Source organism: Macrobrachium nipponense, chromosome 45 (assembly GCF_015104395.2).
Source record: "Macrobrachium nipponense isolate FS-2020 chromosome 45, ASM1510439v2, whole genome shotgun sequence".
Classification (NCBI taxonomy): Eukaryota; Metazoa; Arthropoda; class Malacostraca; order Decapoda; family Palaemonidae; genus Macrobrachium; species Macrobrachium nipponense.
The window spans coordinates 3,838,278-3,858,512 of NC_061105.1; the positions used below are offsets into that span (position 1 = coordinate 3,838,278).

Consider the following 20,235-nt stretch of genomic DNA (forward strand, 5'->3'; position numbering starts at 1 on the left):
TCGCGTCTTTCACAATGACGTCCCAAAGAGGATGGCGTATTTCTTCAGGTGAGATCATTCAAATATTAGATGAGGAGTCTGATATTTGATAACCCTATTTGATGAATGAGAGCCCTATAGTTCTGAATCCTCCAGTGATGATACAAACTTTTCTTCCAATAGCGGGAGTGTAAGATGAATTTTCTTTGCCGAGTGACTGGACTCCGAGAGAGAGAGAGAGAGAGAGAGAGAGAGAGAGAGAGAGAGAATTTTCCTACACTTAATTACAGTAAGAATAATAAACATAAAATCATATTAACTTTGAAAAACTATCATCAGTGCTATGATCGCTGATTACAAAAAAAACGTGACGGTACGTTAGCAGCGAGCTCATCCGGGGAGGACGCTTAACAGGTTAAAGGAGAACGTTATTTTGGTTGTTTATCACTGGCACAAACCCATAACAATGCAGTGTATGTATGATAATTCTAAACTATTATTCAATACCAAAATAACGATGATATTTTTGTATTGAAAATTAATGTTACGTATATTCCAAACATTATTACTACGTAGCATGAATAGTACTATAAAAATTTCGAAAGATAATCTTGCTGTGAACGCTACCATAATTTGATTTTCATATACGTACGTACATTTTGTCAGCTGGCTGGCCTCGCATAGATAAAATTGATTTCACTGATATGGAATTACTCCACGAATAGCCTTTTTATTATGAAGATATGACGATAATATATAAGGTAAAAATGCTTTTATGTATTTCGTTTACGCTTCGTCGCCAATAACAAACAGCAATACTTACGATAATCTATGACAAATAGCGTTTGTATGACTTCATTGTTCAGAGAAGTTATATACGAATACTGCCAAAATAATATGAAGTTCGAATTAATTTTAGCCTTAATGTTATTACTACTGTAATTACACTACCATCTACTATTAAAAATTTCTAAAAGTTTATCAAAACAAAAAACGTTTCCGCTTTGAACGCAAACCGTATACATAAACCATTTTCGTACTTAAAGGTATATGCTTACATTTTGTGGCTGGCCACTCCGACGATAAGTTGAGTGCAATGATGTGGAATTATTCTTCGAATAGGCTATTTATTATGAAGATATGACTATAATATATATGGTAAGAATGGTTTTATTCCTTTATGTCAATTAATATCATAATGTGAATGTTTGTGTACGTTGGTGGTTATCCCACTGCAACTACGCTTAGCCTACCAATGAACGTCGTACATAAACCTTGAATAGGCTATTTATTTCGAAGATAGGACAATAATATATTAGGTGAGAATGGTTTTATTACCTTTATTGTCAGTTAATATCATTATATGAGTCTTTAAAGAAATGAATGTTGGTAGTTATCGGACCACGGCCGAGGGTTAGCCTAGCTGAAAAAACATCGCATACGCAACACAACAAACCCGTGATGCAGCGATTCATACCAGTGATGTAACATGAGAAACGGTCCAAGAAAAAATCCCGTGATTAACTGGATCCGTGATCGATCGTGCCATAAAGAAAGCGATGCCCCCACTGTAGCACTAAAAATGACAATTTGTCGAAAATTGCATTTTTCCTAACTATACAAACCTGAGGTCCTTTAACAATAGGAAGGTAACTAGCGGCAGCTGGGACGGTCGTAAGCTTCGAACAAGGGGAGAACGGTAGTTAACTGCTTGTCCGATCTGTGCGCGCGCCGCGCGCCCCGCCGGGCGGTTTAAGAATCACTTTTGCTTTAGGCCCATGCAAAAAGTTGCAGCGTGAGGGGTGGTATGAGGTGGGACTATATGTAAAGGACCTCAGGTTTGTATAGTTAGGAAAAATGCAATTTTCGACAAATTGTCATTTGTTCCCGATACGTAATCCAAACCCTCGGTCCTTTAACAATAGGAAGACTCACTTCTTGGTGGGTTGGAATCTGAGTCTTTTTGTGAACAGACTGGTGTTCGTCCAACCTTGGAATGCCTCCCTGGTCGTAAGAGCAAGGGAGGGATCCAAACCTCTGTCGATTGATCGGGGTGTGCACCGCAGGATCAATGGTCAGACCTCTGAGCCAAGTACTAAGAGAGAGGCAAGCGTATCTCTTCGTACCAGCATTGCAAGAACTTGTTCCTGTACAGGAGCCAACATAAAGTTATGGGTTTGTCTCAAGTAGCATCCACTCCTTCCCCTTGTTGGAGGGAGTGGAGGATATTTGCTTCTATCCCTAACTAAAGGGATAGATTGGGGCTCGGTTGAGTAGCTTACCTGCATCGGATTCCTTCCAGCATGGTGACGACCGTGACCCTCTGCCCCCACAGGTAGAGAGAAGAGAAAGATGGAGAAGAGAAGCCAGTCGCACTCTCATTCAACCATTCATTCCACAGTCACACCAGGAATCGATGCTGTTCTGCCTGCTCGGGTGCTGGGTAAGCTTACACAACGTGTTGAGCAGCCACCACAGGTCCCAAGGAAAAAGTATCCAAGGACTGTGGGCAATATCCCGAAGGTAGAAGGACGTGAAGGTAGTCTGGTTGGCCCAGACACCTGCCTTCAGGACCTGCGCCACGGAGAAGTTCTTGCGGAACGCCAAAGAGGGTCCAATACCTCTGACTTCGTGGGCTCTCGGTCGGAGCGTACGGATGTCATCACTACCATCAGCCTCGTACGCTCTCCTGATCACCTCACGCAGCCAGAAAGAAAGCGTGTTCTTGGATACTTCTTTCTTGGTAAACCCCAGTGCTAACGAAGAGGCGTCGACACTCAGGCCTGTAGTGTCAGAGTTTTCTTCAGATAGCGCCGTAGCGCCCTCACAGGACAAAGCAGCATCTCATCCGTATCGTTGTCGGTGAAATCCATTAGGGAGGGGATTGTGAAAGACTCGAACCTGTCGTCAGGGAATCGACGGGATTCTGAGTCTTAGCTACGAAATCGGGACGAAATCGAGCGTCACAGATCCCCAGCCCCTGGAATGTTTTTTTAACATTGAAGGACAGACCATGAAGTTCCCCTACTCTCTTCGCCGATGCCAGGGCCAGCAAGAAGAGGGTCTTGAGGGTCAGATCCCTGTCTGACGACTCGGAGTGGCTCGAATGGTCTTCGAGTCAAACTCCTAAGGACGAGAGTCACATCCCACTCAGGGGCCTGAGCTCCTGGGTGGGCAAGACCTTTCGAAGCTCCCTCATTAGCAAGGAGATCCTCGAACGAGTTCGAGATGTCCAGTCCCCTCAGTTTTGGATTTTTTTAGGACGAGTGCCAGTGCAGCTCTATATCCTTTAACTGTGGGTACTGAGAGGAGCTTTTTTTTCTCGGCGAAGAAACACGAGGAAATCCGCTACCTGCTGAAGAGTGGCTCTGAGAGGAGATAGACCCCGTCTACGACACCAACCACAGAAGACGGCCCACCACTTCCCCTGGTACACAGCTGCAGAGGACTGTCTGACGTGTCCAGCCATCTCTGTTGCTGCGCTGCGAGAAAAGCCTCTCGTTCGCAAGAGATGGTGGATAACAGCCAGCCGTGAAGTTGTAGGGACTGGACTGCTCGGTGGTAACCGCTCTACGTGTGGCTGGGCTAGAAGGGTTGTGTTCCAGTGGGGCATCTCTCTCGGTTCTTCTACAAGAATAAGCCAGCAGGTTCGGATACCAAACGGCTTGAGGTCGTTTGGGAGCCCCACCCCGGATCATCCTGAGATTGGGAGTGACCAGCGCTCGGCTGATCACTTTCCGAATCAGACAAAAGGGAGGAAAGGCGTAGACGAAGAGGTTGTCCCAGGGGTGTTGAAGAGCGTCCTCTGCAGCTGCCCATGGGTCCGGCACGGCTGAGCAAAAAACTTGAAGTTTTTTGTTGTGCCGGGTGGCGAACAGGTCTATGACCGGACGCCCCCACAGGTTGAAGAGCCTTTCCGCCACTTCTGGGGTGTAGGGACCACTCGGTCCCTATTACCTGATCCCGACGGCTGAGCTTGTCCGCTACTACATTCCTCTTGCCTGGAATGTAGCGTGCTGACAGCTCTATCGAGTGAGACCCCGTGGGGCCCAACTACGTGCAACCTGCAACAGTCAACTGTAGCGGGAGAGACACTAGGCCCCCCTGTCTTGTTGACGTATGCCACTACTGTGGTGTGGCGCTCATCAACACCACCGAGTGTCCCATCAAGCGGTCTTGGAACTCTTGGAGAGCGTAAAACGCTGCCTTGAGTTCCAGGACATTGAGTGAAGGTGCTTGTCGTGATGGTCCCACACACCTGCAGCCAGCAACTCCTCCAGGTGTGCGCCCCATCCCTCGGTCGATCGTCTGAGAACAGCAGCATCTCCGGGGGGGGGGGGAGTGCGTAGGGGCACTCCTCTTAAGAGGTTCCTGTCGTCGAGCCACCAGGCTAGGTCCTGCCTCACCTTCTCCGTGATGGACACGGGGAAGTAAGGTGGATCCTTTACCTGTGACCAACTCTCCCTTAGTCTCCACTGGAGAGACCGCAGGTGAAGACGTCCGTGAGGAACTAACTTCTCGAGTGACGACAGGTGGCCGATCACGACTTGCCATTGCTGAGCTGCCTGTTCCTGCCGAGACAGGAACCGGCCGGCTGCCTCCCTGAATTTGCTGATCCTCAAGTCTGCGGGGCGGACTTGAGCTGCTACCGTATCGATCAGCATACCCAGGTACTTCATCTTCTGCTTGGGTTCGAGATCGGACTTCTCGTAGTTTATCACATCCCACATCGCGACAAAACTTTAGAAGTCGATCCCTGTCCTGCAGCAACTGCGAGCGGGAAGACTCGCCAGACCAGCCAATCGTCGAGATACCTCAGAAGACGTATCCCGTGCGAATGGGCGTAAGCAGACACCCACGTGAACACTCTCGTGAACACCTGTGGGGCGGTTGAGAGACCGAGCAAAGTGCCTGAATTGGTACACCGTCCCGTCGAAGATGAAGCGGTCGGAGGTACTTTCTGGAGGACTGATGGATGGGTATTTGAAAATACGCATCCTTCAGGTCCACCGAAAGCATGAAGTCGTTCTCCCTGATGGAGTCCAGCACGGAACGTGCCGTCTCCATCTTGAACCGAGTCTGGCGAAACAAATCGTTCAGGGGAGAGAGATCTATCACCCGGGCGCCAGCCCCCCGATGGCCTTTTCCACTAAGAAAAGGCGGCTGTAAAGCCCGGTGACCGATCTACTACGACTTCTACAGCTCGTTTGGTCAGCATGGTCTTGATCTCCTGCCGAAGAGCGTCGTCCTTTGAGGATCCCAGCACATAAGTGTGAAGATGGACCGGGTTGGAGGTGAGGGGTGGTCGAGATTCGAAGGGTAGTAGATATCCCTCCCGAAGGACGTCTACTATCCAGGTCTCGGCACCGTAGCGCTGCCAAGTTGCCCAATGGCTCGCTAGGCACCCCCCCACTTCCGGCAGCTGGTGAGGGGAACGCCGTCCCTAGCGTTTCCCACCTCGCTTCGACTTCTTCCCAGCACCTCCTCGGGGAAAGGAGGCTGGGAGGAGGGCTGGTTACGGCTCCTTTACCAGAAGTTGAAGCAGGAAGAGTCTTTCCTCGGGGCTTCGATGGAGCAGCCGTCTTAGCAGCCGAGGAAGCGCTAGCTAAACTCTTAGGCTTAGCCGCAGTTGTACGAGGTTGCCCAGAAACCTTCGTAACTGCCTGGTGAACCAGACGGTCACTGTCATCAGTGCGCCGTCTTTCCACCGCAGCGTCCACCATCTCTCCGGGAAAGAGAGCGGAGGAACTCTTCATTGGTCCGTTACGGAGTCCATTTACCGACCTCACCCCGCCCGGCCCCCTTGGCTACTCGTGTAAGGACAGCGTCCCTACGACGGAGAACCAAGTTGGCCCACAGGTTTGCCGTCTGATGGGCCGAGGTAGGAGATGGCCCTACCTCCAGACTGGCACAGTCTCCTGAAGTCGGGGTCTTCTTCGAGGGCAGCACCCCCGGAGTCGGCCGCGACCTTGGATACTGTGAGGGACCACAGATCCAACCAAGAGACTGCCTGGAAAGCCACCATAGCAGTAGCTTCCAGGCCCAGTGCCTCCTGCTGCGAGAACCACAAGTTCTCCGACAGGATCTGACTGCAGGGGACACCACCTGGAGTTAGCCTAGCTAGCTCCGGGTTAACCTGTTTGGGCGGTATTGGATCCACTGATGGCACGTAGAACTTCCGCTGTCGCTGCAGAGGGGAGGAGTAGCTTGGAAGACCGTCCTGACTTAAGTGAGTCCTCTCGTCCTGAGACGAAATTCTCCACCTGGTCAAGGACTGAGTCTGCAGGCTCCGATCGCGGCAGTCCACCGTCATTTTGGGTTCCCTCTTCGGGCCCCAAAATGACTCGAGCCGGGACGTGGGCTCAGATGGTGGGTAGCGGCGATCCTTCCCCCAGGTCGTTGTGCTGACGAATCAGCGCAATAACCTGGGCAAAGTTCCTCCTGGATCTCGGGAGTCACAGCGTCCTGAGGAGTAGGACCGTCCAGTCCCTCCAACAGGAGCAGCTCTCGAGACCCTCCTCCTTCAGAAGGAGGAACAGCAACAGACCCCTGACGGTCGACCTCCAGCCACTTGCGCGTACGACCTGGCTGGTCCTAAGACCATGCCTGGTTGCGTGCGGCATCGTGACGGATCGTGAGCGGCGCACCTCTCACGATTCACTCCTAGATACCTCGCTCTTCCCGGTGTAGCCCGAGGAAGTTGAAGGTATATGGAGAGACAAGACTGACGCTCCCCCCCCGCGCCCTCGCTGGCAGGACCAGCGTACGTGGGGGGGCTGCAGCCGATCACCAACCCGCGGTGGGGATCTATCTGCAGGCCTGGCCGTGTCCGCTCACCTGTGGCGAGCGGCTCGACTGAGTACGTCGACCCCAGATCCCGTGCGTCAGACGAGCTGCTGCTGGCCACCGTCTCCGTCCGGTCCCTGTGGGAGCGACGGTCAGGTGATCTGCAGAGCTCGCTTTCGCGGTGAGACCGGTGAGCGTCCTCACGGTCTCGTCAAACCGCTGGTACCAGCCGAAGCTGGTGCCGTTGGTCGAGGGGACCTCTTCCCAGCCTCAACCCGTGGCCTGGTCAGGAGACCGTCACGTCAGCCCGAGGTACCGGCTGGTCGCTACGAGAGCGGCCGCTGGCCTGGCGAAGAGTCCACTTGCGCGATTCTCGACAGTCTTCTGCTCCGTGCCTCGGTCATGACGTGAGCGAGCTCAGGCGTCTTGACTTTAGCTGCACGGTCGCCCCGAAGGAGACCGTACACTCGGACCTTCTCGCGAACGAGAAGTCGAGCCGGTACCTGGCTTAGCAGCAGTGCTACCAAGACCAGGCGCGGATGTACCAGCAGTAGCCAGCACATCCTTGGTCCCCGTCCTTCTTCTTCTTCTCAGAAGAAGAGACGGACCCTGTTCCCGAGGGAACAGGAGGACCAGCAGAAGCACCCCCCGTCACGCCAGAGAGACGGGCCCTTCGAAGGTCCCGCAGGAGCCTTCTTAGGGGAGGGGGGGAGGAGGCAGCCTTCTTCTTCTTTCGGCTTGGAAGCCTTAGAAGTCGAAGGGGGAGAGGCGGCAACAGACGACGAAGAAGACGATGAAGACGACGACGACACCTTCCTCTTCTTCTTCTTCTTCTTCTTCGTCAGCTCTCTCAGGACGGACGTCAGGTCTTCCATCCACGGAAAAGTCGGGCCAATTGCCAAAGCAACACGCCCCGACTGATCCTGTCCGGAAGGACCTGAGACCGGTGCAGCACCTCCATGACGAGACGCGACGTGGGCAGGGGCAGGCACGGCAGGAGCGGCAGGGACATCAACCAGCAGACCCAGCACCATCAGGACCAGCACCAGCAGGGACCAGCCATCCAGCCCAGGGACCAGCAGCAGCAGGACCCAGCACCAGTCAGGACCAGCACCAGCAGGACCAGCACCAGCAGGACCAGCTCCAGCAGCAACATCGGCATGAGCGTCCCGCACTGCGCGCTTCTCGAGGAGCGGCGCAAGCGGCTGGGCCAGCAACACTCGCTGCAGGTACGGCAGTACGGCAGCATAGTCCGGCGTCACAGGCATCTCCGATACAGCCAAACTCATCATTGGGACGGGCGGCAGATCCAGGGGCGAACTTTTGGGACAGCGAAAGTCGGGAGTCGGCAGCACATAAAATCCAGGTGGCGGCGGCACGCCCCTCTTAGGTACGGCAGCAATCGGCTTCTGGATTGATGCCGTGGGTGTCACCGACGCAATGTGTTGCATATACACTACATGAGGAGGGGCGGCGTACGCTGGTGTGGACATTGTGTTTTGTCGTTGTTGTGACTACACCATGAGTTACAACTGCCGACCCCGCCAGACGTTGAATCAAGCCCTGGATACTAGGGGCGCCCTGCAGTCCCAACGACGCCCACACCTGTCCAAGGTCGTCACTCACAGAAGGTACACCTGAGGGAGGAACAGTCGGGTCAGTTAGAGGGGCACCCTCGCGCCCGGGGGAGGACGAACCCCACCCAGAGCGGACGGAAGACCCCGAGTACAATTGAACATCCGGGTATCGGGCGCCCTCCTCCACACTCGACGGATCGAGTGAGGAGAAGGACTCCGAAACCCCCCCACCCCCCGCAGGGGAAGGCGCAAATCGTGGGGGCTGAGCTGGAGGCAGGAAGGATGACGAGGTATCTTGTCACCAAAGGAGTCGCTGGAGAGCTTTCCCGACGACTCCTTGGTCGGTCTAAAAATCGCCTCTTCCTACCCTCGTACAGCACCCCACTGCGCCTCGGACCAATTCACACACACATTACAAGGTTCGGCTCGGGAGCATTCTCGCCCCCGACACCGATAACACAATTCATGTGGATCAATGTCTGGATAAGAGCGAAATCCGCCCATTTACGCCCCTCCAGCCCGGGACACACTACGGGCAGCTGGTGGGCGCGGCGAAAGCTCTTCTTGATCCATAATTAAATTCACTTTCAATGAAAAATGAAAAAAAGAGTACTTACAATTTCAATCAAGACACAAACAAACCAGTCAGAAGAAATTGTAAACATCCAAAAGCACACGACGAAAATAGCGGCAGAGCGATGACGAACACGTCCTGTCACACCACGGCCGAAAGCAAAAGTGATTCTTCACCGCCCGGCGCGCGCGGCGCGCGCACGATCGGACAAGCAGTTAACTACCGTTTCTCCCCTCCCTTGTTCGAAGCTTACGACCGTCCCAGCTGCCGCTAGTTTACCTTCCTTTATTGTTAAAGGACCGAGGTTTGTATTACGTATCGGACAAAAATATTTTTTTTTTAAAACTTTTTAAATAAGAAATATATATGATTACTGTGCTTACAATATGTTCCTTTTTAAAAATATTTTGGAAAGAAAACACTGCCAGTAAGATATAAATATGACTACTGTGCTTACAATATGTTCCTTTTAAACAATATTTTGGAAAGAAAACACTGCAATCATTTTAAAAAAATTATCAATCAAAATTGACCTCATGCATAATAAATTAACACAGTTACATTTATGATCTTCAAATGTCACACAGACAGATGGGTTGTAGCAAGATTGTCCAGTTCCACAGCAGGTAACTTTCTCACATGTCACGTCTGAATTGTTACCTACAAGATCAGTGGGCTAAGAGGAAAGCATTCATTATGAGAGAGTTATGCGAGAGACCAGTTTGTTTTTAGAAAAGCTAGATTTGTTTCACCAAAAACCCATTATTACTTATATAAACAGCCAAAACTACAATTCAGGAGGGAATTTTGAACATGAATGTCCCAGAAAGCTGGCTGTGACTTGCAGGATTGAAGGAAAGTTCTTGGGACTTAGTGCAAGGGAAAAAAAAAAAAGCTTGTGAGTCCATTAAGGTGCTTGCAATGTGTACATGTCAACTGACTCGGAAAACACTTGCTACATTCATAAGACGTATCTGCTATCAACAGCAGAAGTGAACCTCTCAGGATGTCAATTACGAAAGAGAAGGAATGTAAACCAGTGAAGAGATTGAAAGCAGAGAATTAACTCCTGTCAAGGCACAGAATCCAATGAATTATCACCTTGTAGGGAAAATGACATGAAAGATTAGGCTAGCCTGAATCATTGGATGCAGTAATCTGGTAAATGTTTAGCCATTGACAGCACTCCACACACAAACATGAGACATTACCTGCCGTGGACCCAAAGACCACTGTCTGAGACATTCAAAGACCATGAATGATGGCTGCATAAAAGTGATGGGTTTGTAGTGAAAAGAATTACACTAAAATTTGCGAAAAAAAAAAAAGTCACAAAATATGCAAAGCAGCTAAGGGATAGGGGAACATATAAATGAAAAATAAAAGTTATTTGTAAAAAAAAAAATTGTACCAGACTGTCAATGAAAGACATTTACATATAATCTCTTGTGCATTTATCTGTTGATTGGAATAGCTTAAAAGAGAAAACGATCACTTGAATATGCAATCAACACAAAGTTATCAACACAGTAAATGTGAACAAATAAAGTCCCTGATGAAAATAAGCTATACTTCCAAAAATAACAAAAACTTATTACTGCACTATCAACAATACTCTAATGAATGTAAGACTTTTCAGTATGGAAACTGATAAATTTTGGCCTGTGGTTTTCAGCCTCCAGTAATTTTCTGACCATCTATGTCTAAAACAAATGTTACCAAAAAGTGTTGCCAATACAGAAGACTTCCCTGGCAATTCAAGAATTAGTGACTAATTCTATCCCCCGGGTGCTTGGTTAGGTCCCCTATATCAGAACCTTAGGACCTAGAGTAACACCTTTCTTTTAGATCTAGGCTACTATCTGTTCAGAGGATCAGCATCCACATTTACATAAAAATCTAATTTGCTTTCCAAGAGTATTTGATGAGTTTAAGCAACAGAAACTTTTATCAATACATTTCACAAATTTGAACTTGTACTAGCCATTTCAATTAAAATGTAAACTGCCAGTAACAAGAGAACATCAACTCAGAATGGAAATATACTGTAATCAGTTGTATATTACTTACCACAATTGGTTCAGTGCCTTTTCCTTCCTATGTTAGCAGTGGAGGAACAATTTGATGTAATGTCTTCTTTTATTCGGTACAAAAAATCAATTTTCAAAGAAATTTCATGACAAGTTCCGTAGTTATTCCTAAGCACTTCTAAATCTTTTACTGAGGTCACCATTCTTTTAATTTTAAAGATTCTCTTATATATAACAAAATTGCTCAAGATGTCTGAAATAGAGTAAATGGAAGGAAGTACTTTGAACAGTCTTATACGTACCATGGGCTCATTACTTTTGACTAGCTGCACGATCTTTACAGTTTCTTCATCTTCGTCGACCTCGACGGGAATTTCTGGCAAGTGAGGAACAAAATCTTTTGCTGCAATGCTGTCATGAGCTTGCAGAACTCCCTAAAAAAAAAAAAAAAAAAAAAAAAAAAAAAGCAAAGCATAAATATTTCTGGCATGCCTAAATGAAAATACATACTGAAGTAATGAAACAGGAAAAAAGTAAAAAATTATACCTTTGTACTGCTTACAACTAAGGCATCAATTCCTGGAAGGCTTTACTTCATCCATTCAAATATGTCAGCATATGAAAAAAATGACAATGAATTTCTTCTGAAGTGCAGGACATCATTTCCTCATTTTTAAAACTTAAAATATGCTTTTCTAGCATGGAAGGACTGTCTGGAAAGTGATGTACTTACTCATATATTTCAAGCATATATTTGATGCTGTTAAAGTACCCAAGTATAGCAAGTCCAGTGTAACATAGCTAGACTCTCACAGGGACCACTAGAATGACCTTTTTTGAATTAGAATGACCTTTTTTGAATAACTGAAAATGGGCCGATATAAAGTTGAGGCTAGACAGCTCAGAGACAGATGACCAAACCTACCAGGAGACAAGTTCATGTGGGAAAAGCGGATAGTCTTGGCATGGAAGGAAACCCTTAGAGCACTTCACATCGAAGCATCTGACTCTGGACCTGACATGTAGGCTTAGGCTGCGTAAAGCAATGGGTTTTATGTGCAAAATATGAACTAGATTTTTAAAAGGGCTCACCTGAATATGTGGCGACTGTAAGATTGCGAAGAGTTCAATAGCATCGCCAGATGGAATGGTGCGATAGTGGATCTCTCGCATGATCGAGATCCCAATGTCCTCTGCATTTGACAACAGTGGCTGGCAAACTTTCTTGGTGCGGCTGATCTACAATGGAGAATAATGACTCAAAAAAAAAAAAAAAAAAAGGCAAATGACAATAGAATAAGAACATGCATTATTTTTTTTTTTCAACGAACTATCCATGCATAACTATCAGATGGACAATTTTTATGGCTAAATATTTTGAAAATTTTGGGCTAGCTTAATATGCAGAATCTAAAAACAATTAATTTATTACATGTTTTGTATAACACTAGTGTTAATTACAACCATACAAAATAAAGTTATGTATTTGGTCTGAAAGTAAACTTTTGATATGATAATACAAATGAGACAGTACATTTCTGCAAAAGAAAAAACAGGTACTGACTCTTATTTACATACATACTACTATATGTAATAGTGGAATACAAATGTACTGCTTTAACAATAGTACTGCACATTAACCAGGAATATTCTATACAAATAGTACAAGCTAAAAAGCTAAGCTCAAGCTAGAGCAGAGAGCATATGGAGCTGGCTCCAGTACAGCAGCCTTTCCACTGTGTGGAAGGTCAGCGGCACATGCAAAAACTACACCTTTATAACTATACTCTGTTTTTTTCCATCTGTCCATCCGCCTGTGGTGTTTGCGCATGGTAACACTTGCGTCCCGGGCTTTAAATAATATCCTATTTCGAATATTAACAGTGTAATTCGCATACAGTAAATTACTAAAACACTTTTCAGTGGCAAATGTACACCCACATATCCTTTTATTTACCTAAAACTTACATATAACGTAACTATTTAAAGCCCGGGACGCAGTGTTACCATGTGAAATCACCACAGGCGGATGGACAGATGGAAAAAAACACAGAGTATAGGCCCCTCATGCAGTCACTACAGAGAAAGTGCTGTTAAAGGAACTTCCTTTTATATTGCTATTTACCAGAAAAGCAAAATACTTAAGAGCAAACATGAATAATAGTACCTGAATGACAACATACAATCAAAAAGTGTATTCAAGTGAGTCAACTCACTTTATTATGTACATGGACAAGAGCTTGCAACTCCCTTGACTTGAGCAAGTCTGCAAGGAACCCAAAATCATCCTCGTCACTGTCTAGCTGTACCCGGGCTTTTTCGAGGGAGGACAGCAAGCCACCCAGAGCTGAAAAGAATTGTGAAGATGTTCACTTGAAAATAGATGAAGGAGACACCAGCTCCTATGAAACATTATAGTAAGCTTGTTTTTACCTTACACAGTGAAGACCTACAGGCTCTCATAATTCTACAACCACAGCATGAGAATACAGTATACTACTTAATTCCTTCATTACAAGATATTTAAAAGCATACTGAAAACAACAACATGTTGACATATCTTTTAAAATTATTTATTTTTCATGTCAATAAGAATTTTTGTCCTGGAAAAATTTGCCAAGGGGTTCAAACCTCATTAATGCAAAGGCTCAATAAGCTGTTATGTGAGGATGATTCTAGTAAATATAATAATGATCTGCATCATGTTTTTACCATTCTTTTACATTTGTAACAAAAGACTTTCTCTTACTCAAAATCAAATGCTGTCAAGTAGAACTTCAAGGTGACAATAAATTAGATCCCTCTGCTCTAATGTGTTCTTCATTCATTACAAAACTAAATTTCATAACTAGCCTTACTTCTGTGCAGAAAGCTCTCTGATCCCAGCAACTGTCAATACCAAAAAACAACCTCACTGTGTAAAGCTTCATTTCTCCTTGATAATCCACCGTAAGCAAGAATATCCCGAGCTTCAAGGAATTTGTTTTGCATTCAGAGCAGGACTCAAATCATTCTCACCAATTTATTCAATCACCATTAACCTCTTCTACACTCTGATGGTTGTATGTAGTGAGTGACATTTTATTGTATGTACTTTTATTAGCAACTTTACCTCCACCAGAGGTCCTCCTTGCTAGTGTTTATCCAGGTATTATTTTCCTTTGTTTTACTAAGTACTTTCCTTTGCCTCTGGGATTGCATATCCAACATTATGAACTTGGTTTTTATAGATGCTATTATGGGAATCCTTCAGCAGTAATTTTTAGGTGATGATTTATGTAACTGTAATTCTTTTATACTAGGTCATTTGTTCTACTTAACAGTTTCACAATAATGGGTTACCTTTGGCTCTCTGTTTCCTGTTCTTGTCATTTACTGCAATGCTGCATTTACATTTAACTACTTATTCTAGTTTAAGGTCTTCGATCCCAACATAATGCGAGTGTTTATGAATTTCTGCCAATATCATGAAGGGTATCAATCTATCATTATTTGCACAGCAAATTTTGGGAGTTTGTGGGAATTCCTTCAAGCTGGTATATCGTCTGCATAGAAATAAGGCTACTTACAATTAATGGCTCTGTATTAACAAAAATGTTATTACGTAAAAACATTTTTGAGGTTAAAATGTTGGCCACCTGTCGAAGAATAATAATTACGTTCAAATTTGATTTCCGGAAATGAATATACTGCACTGTAACTTCTAAATCTGACGACAGACCAGAAGTAACAGTTCAAAGAGCAGTTTGCAAGTTTCTGATCAGACCTTGGACTTATATCCCACACCCAGAGATTAATTGTTGGTCCTTGGAGACCTGCTGAGAGCTTTTTTTTTTTTGTATCTATGAAGAAATCTGTTCTTACATTGCTTATCCAGAAACCAAATCAGGACAACAATGCTTTCTAACTCAAACTAAATTCTGCAAAGTGTCTTATACATTATGCACAAAAACCGCTACATCTTCCCCCACAACCTAAGATGCTATAGCATTCAAGGTTAATGAACCACTACTTAAAACAGGCCAATAATACATGAGTTAGGAACATAATATGCAGTATGAGTTAATACAGGTTAATTCATTTAATCTAGACATGCCATAATCAACACACCCCAAACCACTTAAAAGTGGTTACGTCCCAAAAACAACATTAGTGAGTGGATCCTTAAATTATTCGGGGAATGATAAAACATCAAATCGCACCAAACTGTATGGAGAAACCAAAGTCACACACCATACATTTCACAGTAAAAAAGAATAAGATCTGAATCTTAACCCTTCAAGATTCTAAAGGTCACAAGACTCATCTTACGAATTGCGAATCTGGCTTTTCGTGTTCATCACACACGTTATATTTACTTACGGTTGTGTTTTCAAAGATGGAAAACAACATAAAACCAAAGTCAAAATGACATACTGATGTTAGCAGGTAATTTCCTGCAGACGGCATCATTTGCAGTCATCGTACTCTCCAGGGTTGACATTCGGCACGACTGCAAATGATGTCATAAGAATCTTCAAGGGTTTAATAGCTAAAATAAAACCTTGCTCTTAAACTAGAAATAAGTCTCTGGAAGCACACTGGAAAATACAATTGCATAAGAACACCTAAACCTTCCAAACTGTAAATACAGAGCAAAAAAATATTCATCTAAACACAGACCAATAATTCTAATTGTAAATAAAACTTCAAATAATTACCTATGAATCACAAGCAGAAATTGTAAAAAGAACAATGCAGTACTAGTAACTCACTGGTGTTGGTGAAGTAATCAACACTATTATCATTAAATTCTAATAAAAGTATCAGTTTCAGATAAACAGAATACTACTTCTTTAAAGGTACACACTAAGAGGCATTCTAATAACAAAAAAAAAGTATGAACAGGACTAAATATATCATCTGAAATTAAATGGACTTATTTGATAAGATTTCCATACCCTCGTCAAATGAACTAACACCATAACCAGTCTTTATTCTGATTGAAATGGACCTCGTAACACCCACTTGTTGAAAAGTCCTACTGCACGTGCCCAACTTGCAACCTAGTGCCGACTCTACGCGATGGGTGAAATCATGAAGAGGGCGACACTGAATGACATGAATCGAACCAGACTGTGGACTATGAACCTGACATGTGCAATAAGACTTTTCTTACAAATATTGTTCTGTGTGACTTTGTCTGTTTCACATGGAATAAAGGATAATAATAATGAAGGCATATTATTTAACACACATTAATATCAGTGCTAGATGCATAGGCAGTTGGTATGTAAGTATACTGTACTTAAAACTACATACTTTCTGTATTTATAGAAAACTATGACTAAAAAATGACAAAATGAGGCTCTAAAACAAAAATGATGAACAACATATAAATCCTCTCAACATATTGATATATGTAATGCAGTATCTTGTTGCATACACCTAAGTGGTTAATCTTTTACTATACCTAAGAATAACTTTTCATCTCGATAAGAAACCTGCAATAACATGCAGTGCAATATTTTCCGTTCCTACTACAGTACTGTAATGCAGGCAGGGAACACGAAACTAATGAAAGGTCAGGGAAACCCTATCAAAAGCCAAAAAATACTGTACTAATCTGCAATTTGAATAAGTTAAGTATATCTTAGTTTAACCAGACCACTGAGCTGATTGACAGCTCTCCTCGGGCTGGCCCGAAGGATTAGATATTTATAAGTGGCTAGGTAACCAATTTTGGTTACCTACCAATGGGACCTACAGTTTATTGTGGGATCCAAACCACACTATATCGAGAAATGAATTTCTATCACCTGAAATAAATTCCTCTGATTCCACGTTGGCAGAGTAGGGAATCGAACTTCGGACCACCAGATTGGCAGCCGAGCTCGAAAACCACTCGTCCAGCGTGAAACTACTGCAATTTGAATTAGCTAACAAATGTAAAGACAGCTACAGATAGCTTATAAAAGAAGCCAATTTTATGGTAGAATGAAAAGTTAACTTTATTGTCTGCCAGGTGTATTTGTAACTGGAAGGGTACAATACAATTTCCTTGCTAGTAATGGTAAATAGGTTTTTAATGATGTAGTACTGTCAAGTGGTTTTATTTGTTCATAAGGCAGGGATAAAAACACTCACATGTATACTTAGTCCAACAGTTAATATGGTTACACTGAATTTAAAATAAAAATTATGATTTTCTTGAGCATGATGCAAAATACCGTAATGAGATATAACACTAATCTTTAGGTTTGTGTGCATATGATTTTAATGGTATCTAATTCAAGGACTTTGGTGAAGGTTAAAATGATAAGTATAATCTTCACCACATACCTAGTTGCTAAAATACCTACAAAAACAGTCCTGACTACATATAAGAACCTATATTCTACTACATGAAGTTACTACAGGAAGTCCCCGGTTAACGGCGATTTGTCTGTTAGCAGCCGAGCGACAATAACTGAAAATTGACGATAACCGGAACTTCACAATAATTATGGTAATAAATTCCCAATGTGTTACAAAGACAAATATGGTAAATATTATGTATATGGTCATATTTAAGCCAAAGGAGGCAATGCTTCTGATAGCATACAGTAGCGTACTGCAAATAAATATGAGCAGGAAGAGTAAAATGTGGGTAATTTGCACAAAGTCAGCACTGAGAAACATCTGGATACAGCCTTACTTCCAAACAAAATACTGATACAAAAAAAAAAATCAATATAATAGCATAAACATCATCAATGAACATAGCTGCAATATATCAGACATCCAGCAGTCATGAAACAGGTGTACATGTATACATACGAACAAAGTAGGTGTCCCTTTAAGTATCATGATGCTACTACATTTCCCAAAACAACTATATACTGTACTTTCACATACAATTCCTGTCTAATATTTGGTCCTATCGAAAATAATAATAAAAAAAATCTGCTCTCAGTTTCACCCTTCACCTTAAATGGACTTGTTCAGACACCACAAGTGTACAGTTCAAACAGTGTACTACATATTTGGCTATCGTTAAAAAATTTTCTTAAAAAGTTCATCCTTTTATCTAGACTCAGTACTATTGCATCTGGAAAAACACTCCACTAGAGACATTGTAACTTTTCATGAACTAACTGCATACAGTACTATATACTTCACTCCTTGAGCACCATACATTTCTAAATCTTAAGAACACTTCAACCAACGCCACACTAAAATGCAAATACACACTGCATAATGCTTAGATTCAGTTTCAGATTCTAACACAGCTAAGCAAAACTGTATAGATATGGCTACCAAATCTGTCAATACCACACCAATATGTTAAGTACTATAAAGTTTAAGATTACAAGAGTTCTACTATTCTTAGTTAAGTTTATACTAATGCAGTAAAAAGAAATTACGGAGAATCACAGGCTTGCTCGGCAGAAGTAAAGCAGAGAGAGAATGTTAATTTTGAAATTTCACAGTGAGCGACAGAACAGCACAGTATATACTGACAAATGCACAGACATTAGCCTGAAATACAGGGATAATAAAAAAGGATTTTCGAAAAAAAATTATGCAGTAAGAAAATACCACCAAATCAAGTATAACTTCAATGCAAATAAATATGATAAAGAGAGATTAAGAATAGGCAACCAACCCCATGTGGTGCTTTTTTAAAAACCTATGCCCTCGGGGACAAACATATTTTTCTCCCCAAGTACACAGGTCTGTCACAATGCTTGCAGAAGAGTTTATAAGCCCCAGACTGTGAGATGGGAGAAAAGACAGACTCGAGTTCAAGAGAGATAACTCAAGTTCTTTTATTTTTGCAACTTAGCAATGCAGAAATCAGGGCTAACGAGGAACTGAAACAAAACGCATGCGTGCGGGCATGCACGATAACTCACACAGGCTACCTGAATCTCCTCCAGCCATCACAGCTGTCATGTCGGTGTTTGTCTTACCACCACCAAACCTGGAAAAAACAGAGACCAGTTAAACACTCGACAACACTAGTCTGAACTATATGGCCACACCGATCCCTCATTCTTGTAGGAGGATTACCATGTGGATGCCATACACTTTAACCTACCCAGTGTACTTGCAATTACAAGGCTGAAGCCACAAGCAAGTTTGAAAAGAAACAACGTTGTGCCAAGTACTTTTGTTTAATTAACACATCTCAAGAGCCCCAAAGAAGTATTAATTACTACACTATGGCATTCTGTGATATTTTCTTATCAAGCTTTTCCTGTGCTTTAACTGATAAACAAATAATACAGGCAGTTCCCAGTTATCAGCTGGCTCGGCTATTGGCGATCTGGTTTTACTGCGCCGATGCATACCTAAACGAGGCGCCGATAACCAATTTCCAGTTGTTGTCATGCCGTCGGAATGGTAATCCCGCCGATAACCGGGAATGGCCTTGATTCATATTTTAGCAAGTTTTTAGTATAACTACAAATATATCATGGCGCATATGTGCAGACCCCTATACAGGACATAAAGCTCAATTTCTGTTTGAGTGTCTGTCTTGTCTTTTATAGTGTTTAAACACAGTACTATACTACACTGTTCATTGGGTGAAGACCTGCGTTTTCACAAAACAGTTGTGTCTAACAGCAACAACAAACTCTGCGTTGGTCTGTGTAAATATCTCATCAAGCACAATGAACTGACAGGTAACCCTGAACACTCACTACACATGTATACGATGTGACGGTATAACCTTTTCACTGAGGAGAGCTGCTTTATCAGTCACAGCTTTTCCACAAAGTCTTTAATTTTTATGATGCCACGTAAGTCAAGCTTTTAGCACTTTATTCTCTATAATATTCCATTTCTTTCTCCTTTATCTGCATTGCTTCAAGATCTGTTAACAAGGTCGAGTTTGAAATTTGTACTGGACACCTATAACTACCTCAGTTTTAAAGAGACAAAAAGGTTCCACTTGTAATTATCATGCACCCAACAAACACACTGCTGGATCTTTCTTGTAAAGAAATCACTGGAGTCACAATAACGGTTCCGGTATTCACTACATGAAAGCTGCAACAGAATCAAAGAAAATGGAATAGTACTGTACTACAATAGCATTACTCCACCCACAGACAAAAAATAATGTCACTACTGACCCCATTTTGTAACGTACGGATTGAGTAGGAGCCTGCCTTGTTTTTTGTTTAACCAAACCTAGTACAGTGGAAAATTGAACTAACAAACATGATTTCACAGTCCAAACTTTTTTCACGTCTTCAATTCTTCACCCAAGAGCTTTCTTTTTTTTTAACTAGCCAAATAAATGCACAAAGCACTGATA

The 20,235-nt window shown here is 43.6% G+C and overlaps 1 protein-coding gene across 4 annotated transcripts in view; it reads right to left on the reverse strand.

The window, feature by feature from the left end:
* LOC135214299 (MAGUK p55 subfamily member 7-like) overlaps positions 1-20,235 on the reverse strand; it is a 43,031-nt gene that overhangs the window by 16,539 nt on the left and 6,257 nt on the right. The window contains exons 2-6 of one of the 4 annotated variants that reach the window (XM_064248448.1): positions 18,833-18,891; positions 13,163-13,293; positions 12,039-12,185; positions 11,249-11,380; positions 10,987-11,013 (exon numbers count right to left, since the gene is read on the reverse strand). In XM_064248448.1, coding sequence (XP_064104518.1) covers positions 10,987-11,013; positions 11,249-11,380; positions 12,039-12,185; positions 13,163-13,293; positions 18,833-18,863 — 468 coding nt within the window. In that variant the 5' untranslated portion in view covers positions 18,864-18,891. Of the gene's footprint in view, positions 1-10,986; positions 11,014-11,248; positions 11,381-12,038; positions 12,186-13,162; positions 13,294-18,823; positions 18,892-20,235 lie in introns of all 4 variants that reach the window. The other 3 variants (XM_064248447.1, XM_064248450.1, XM_064248449.1) reach the window with 3 other exon arrangements.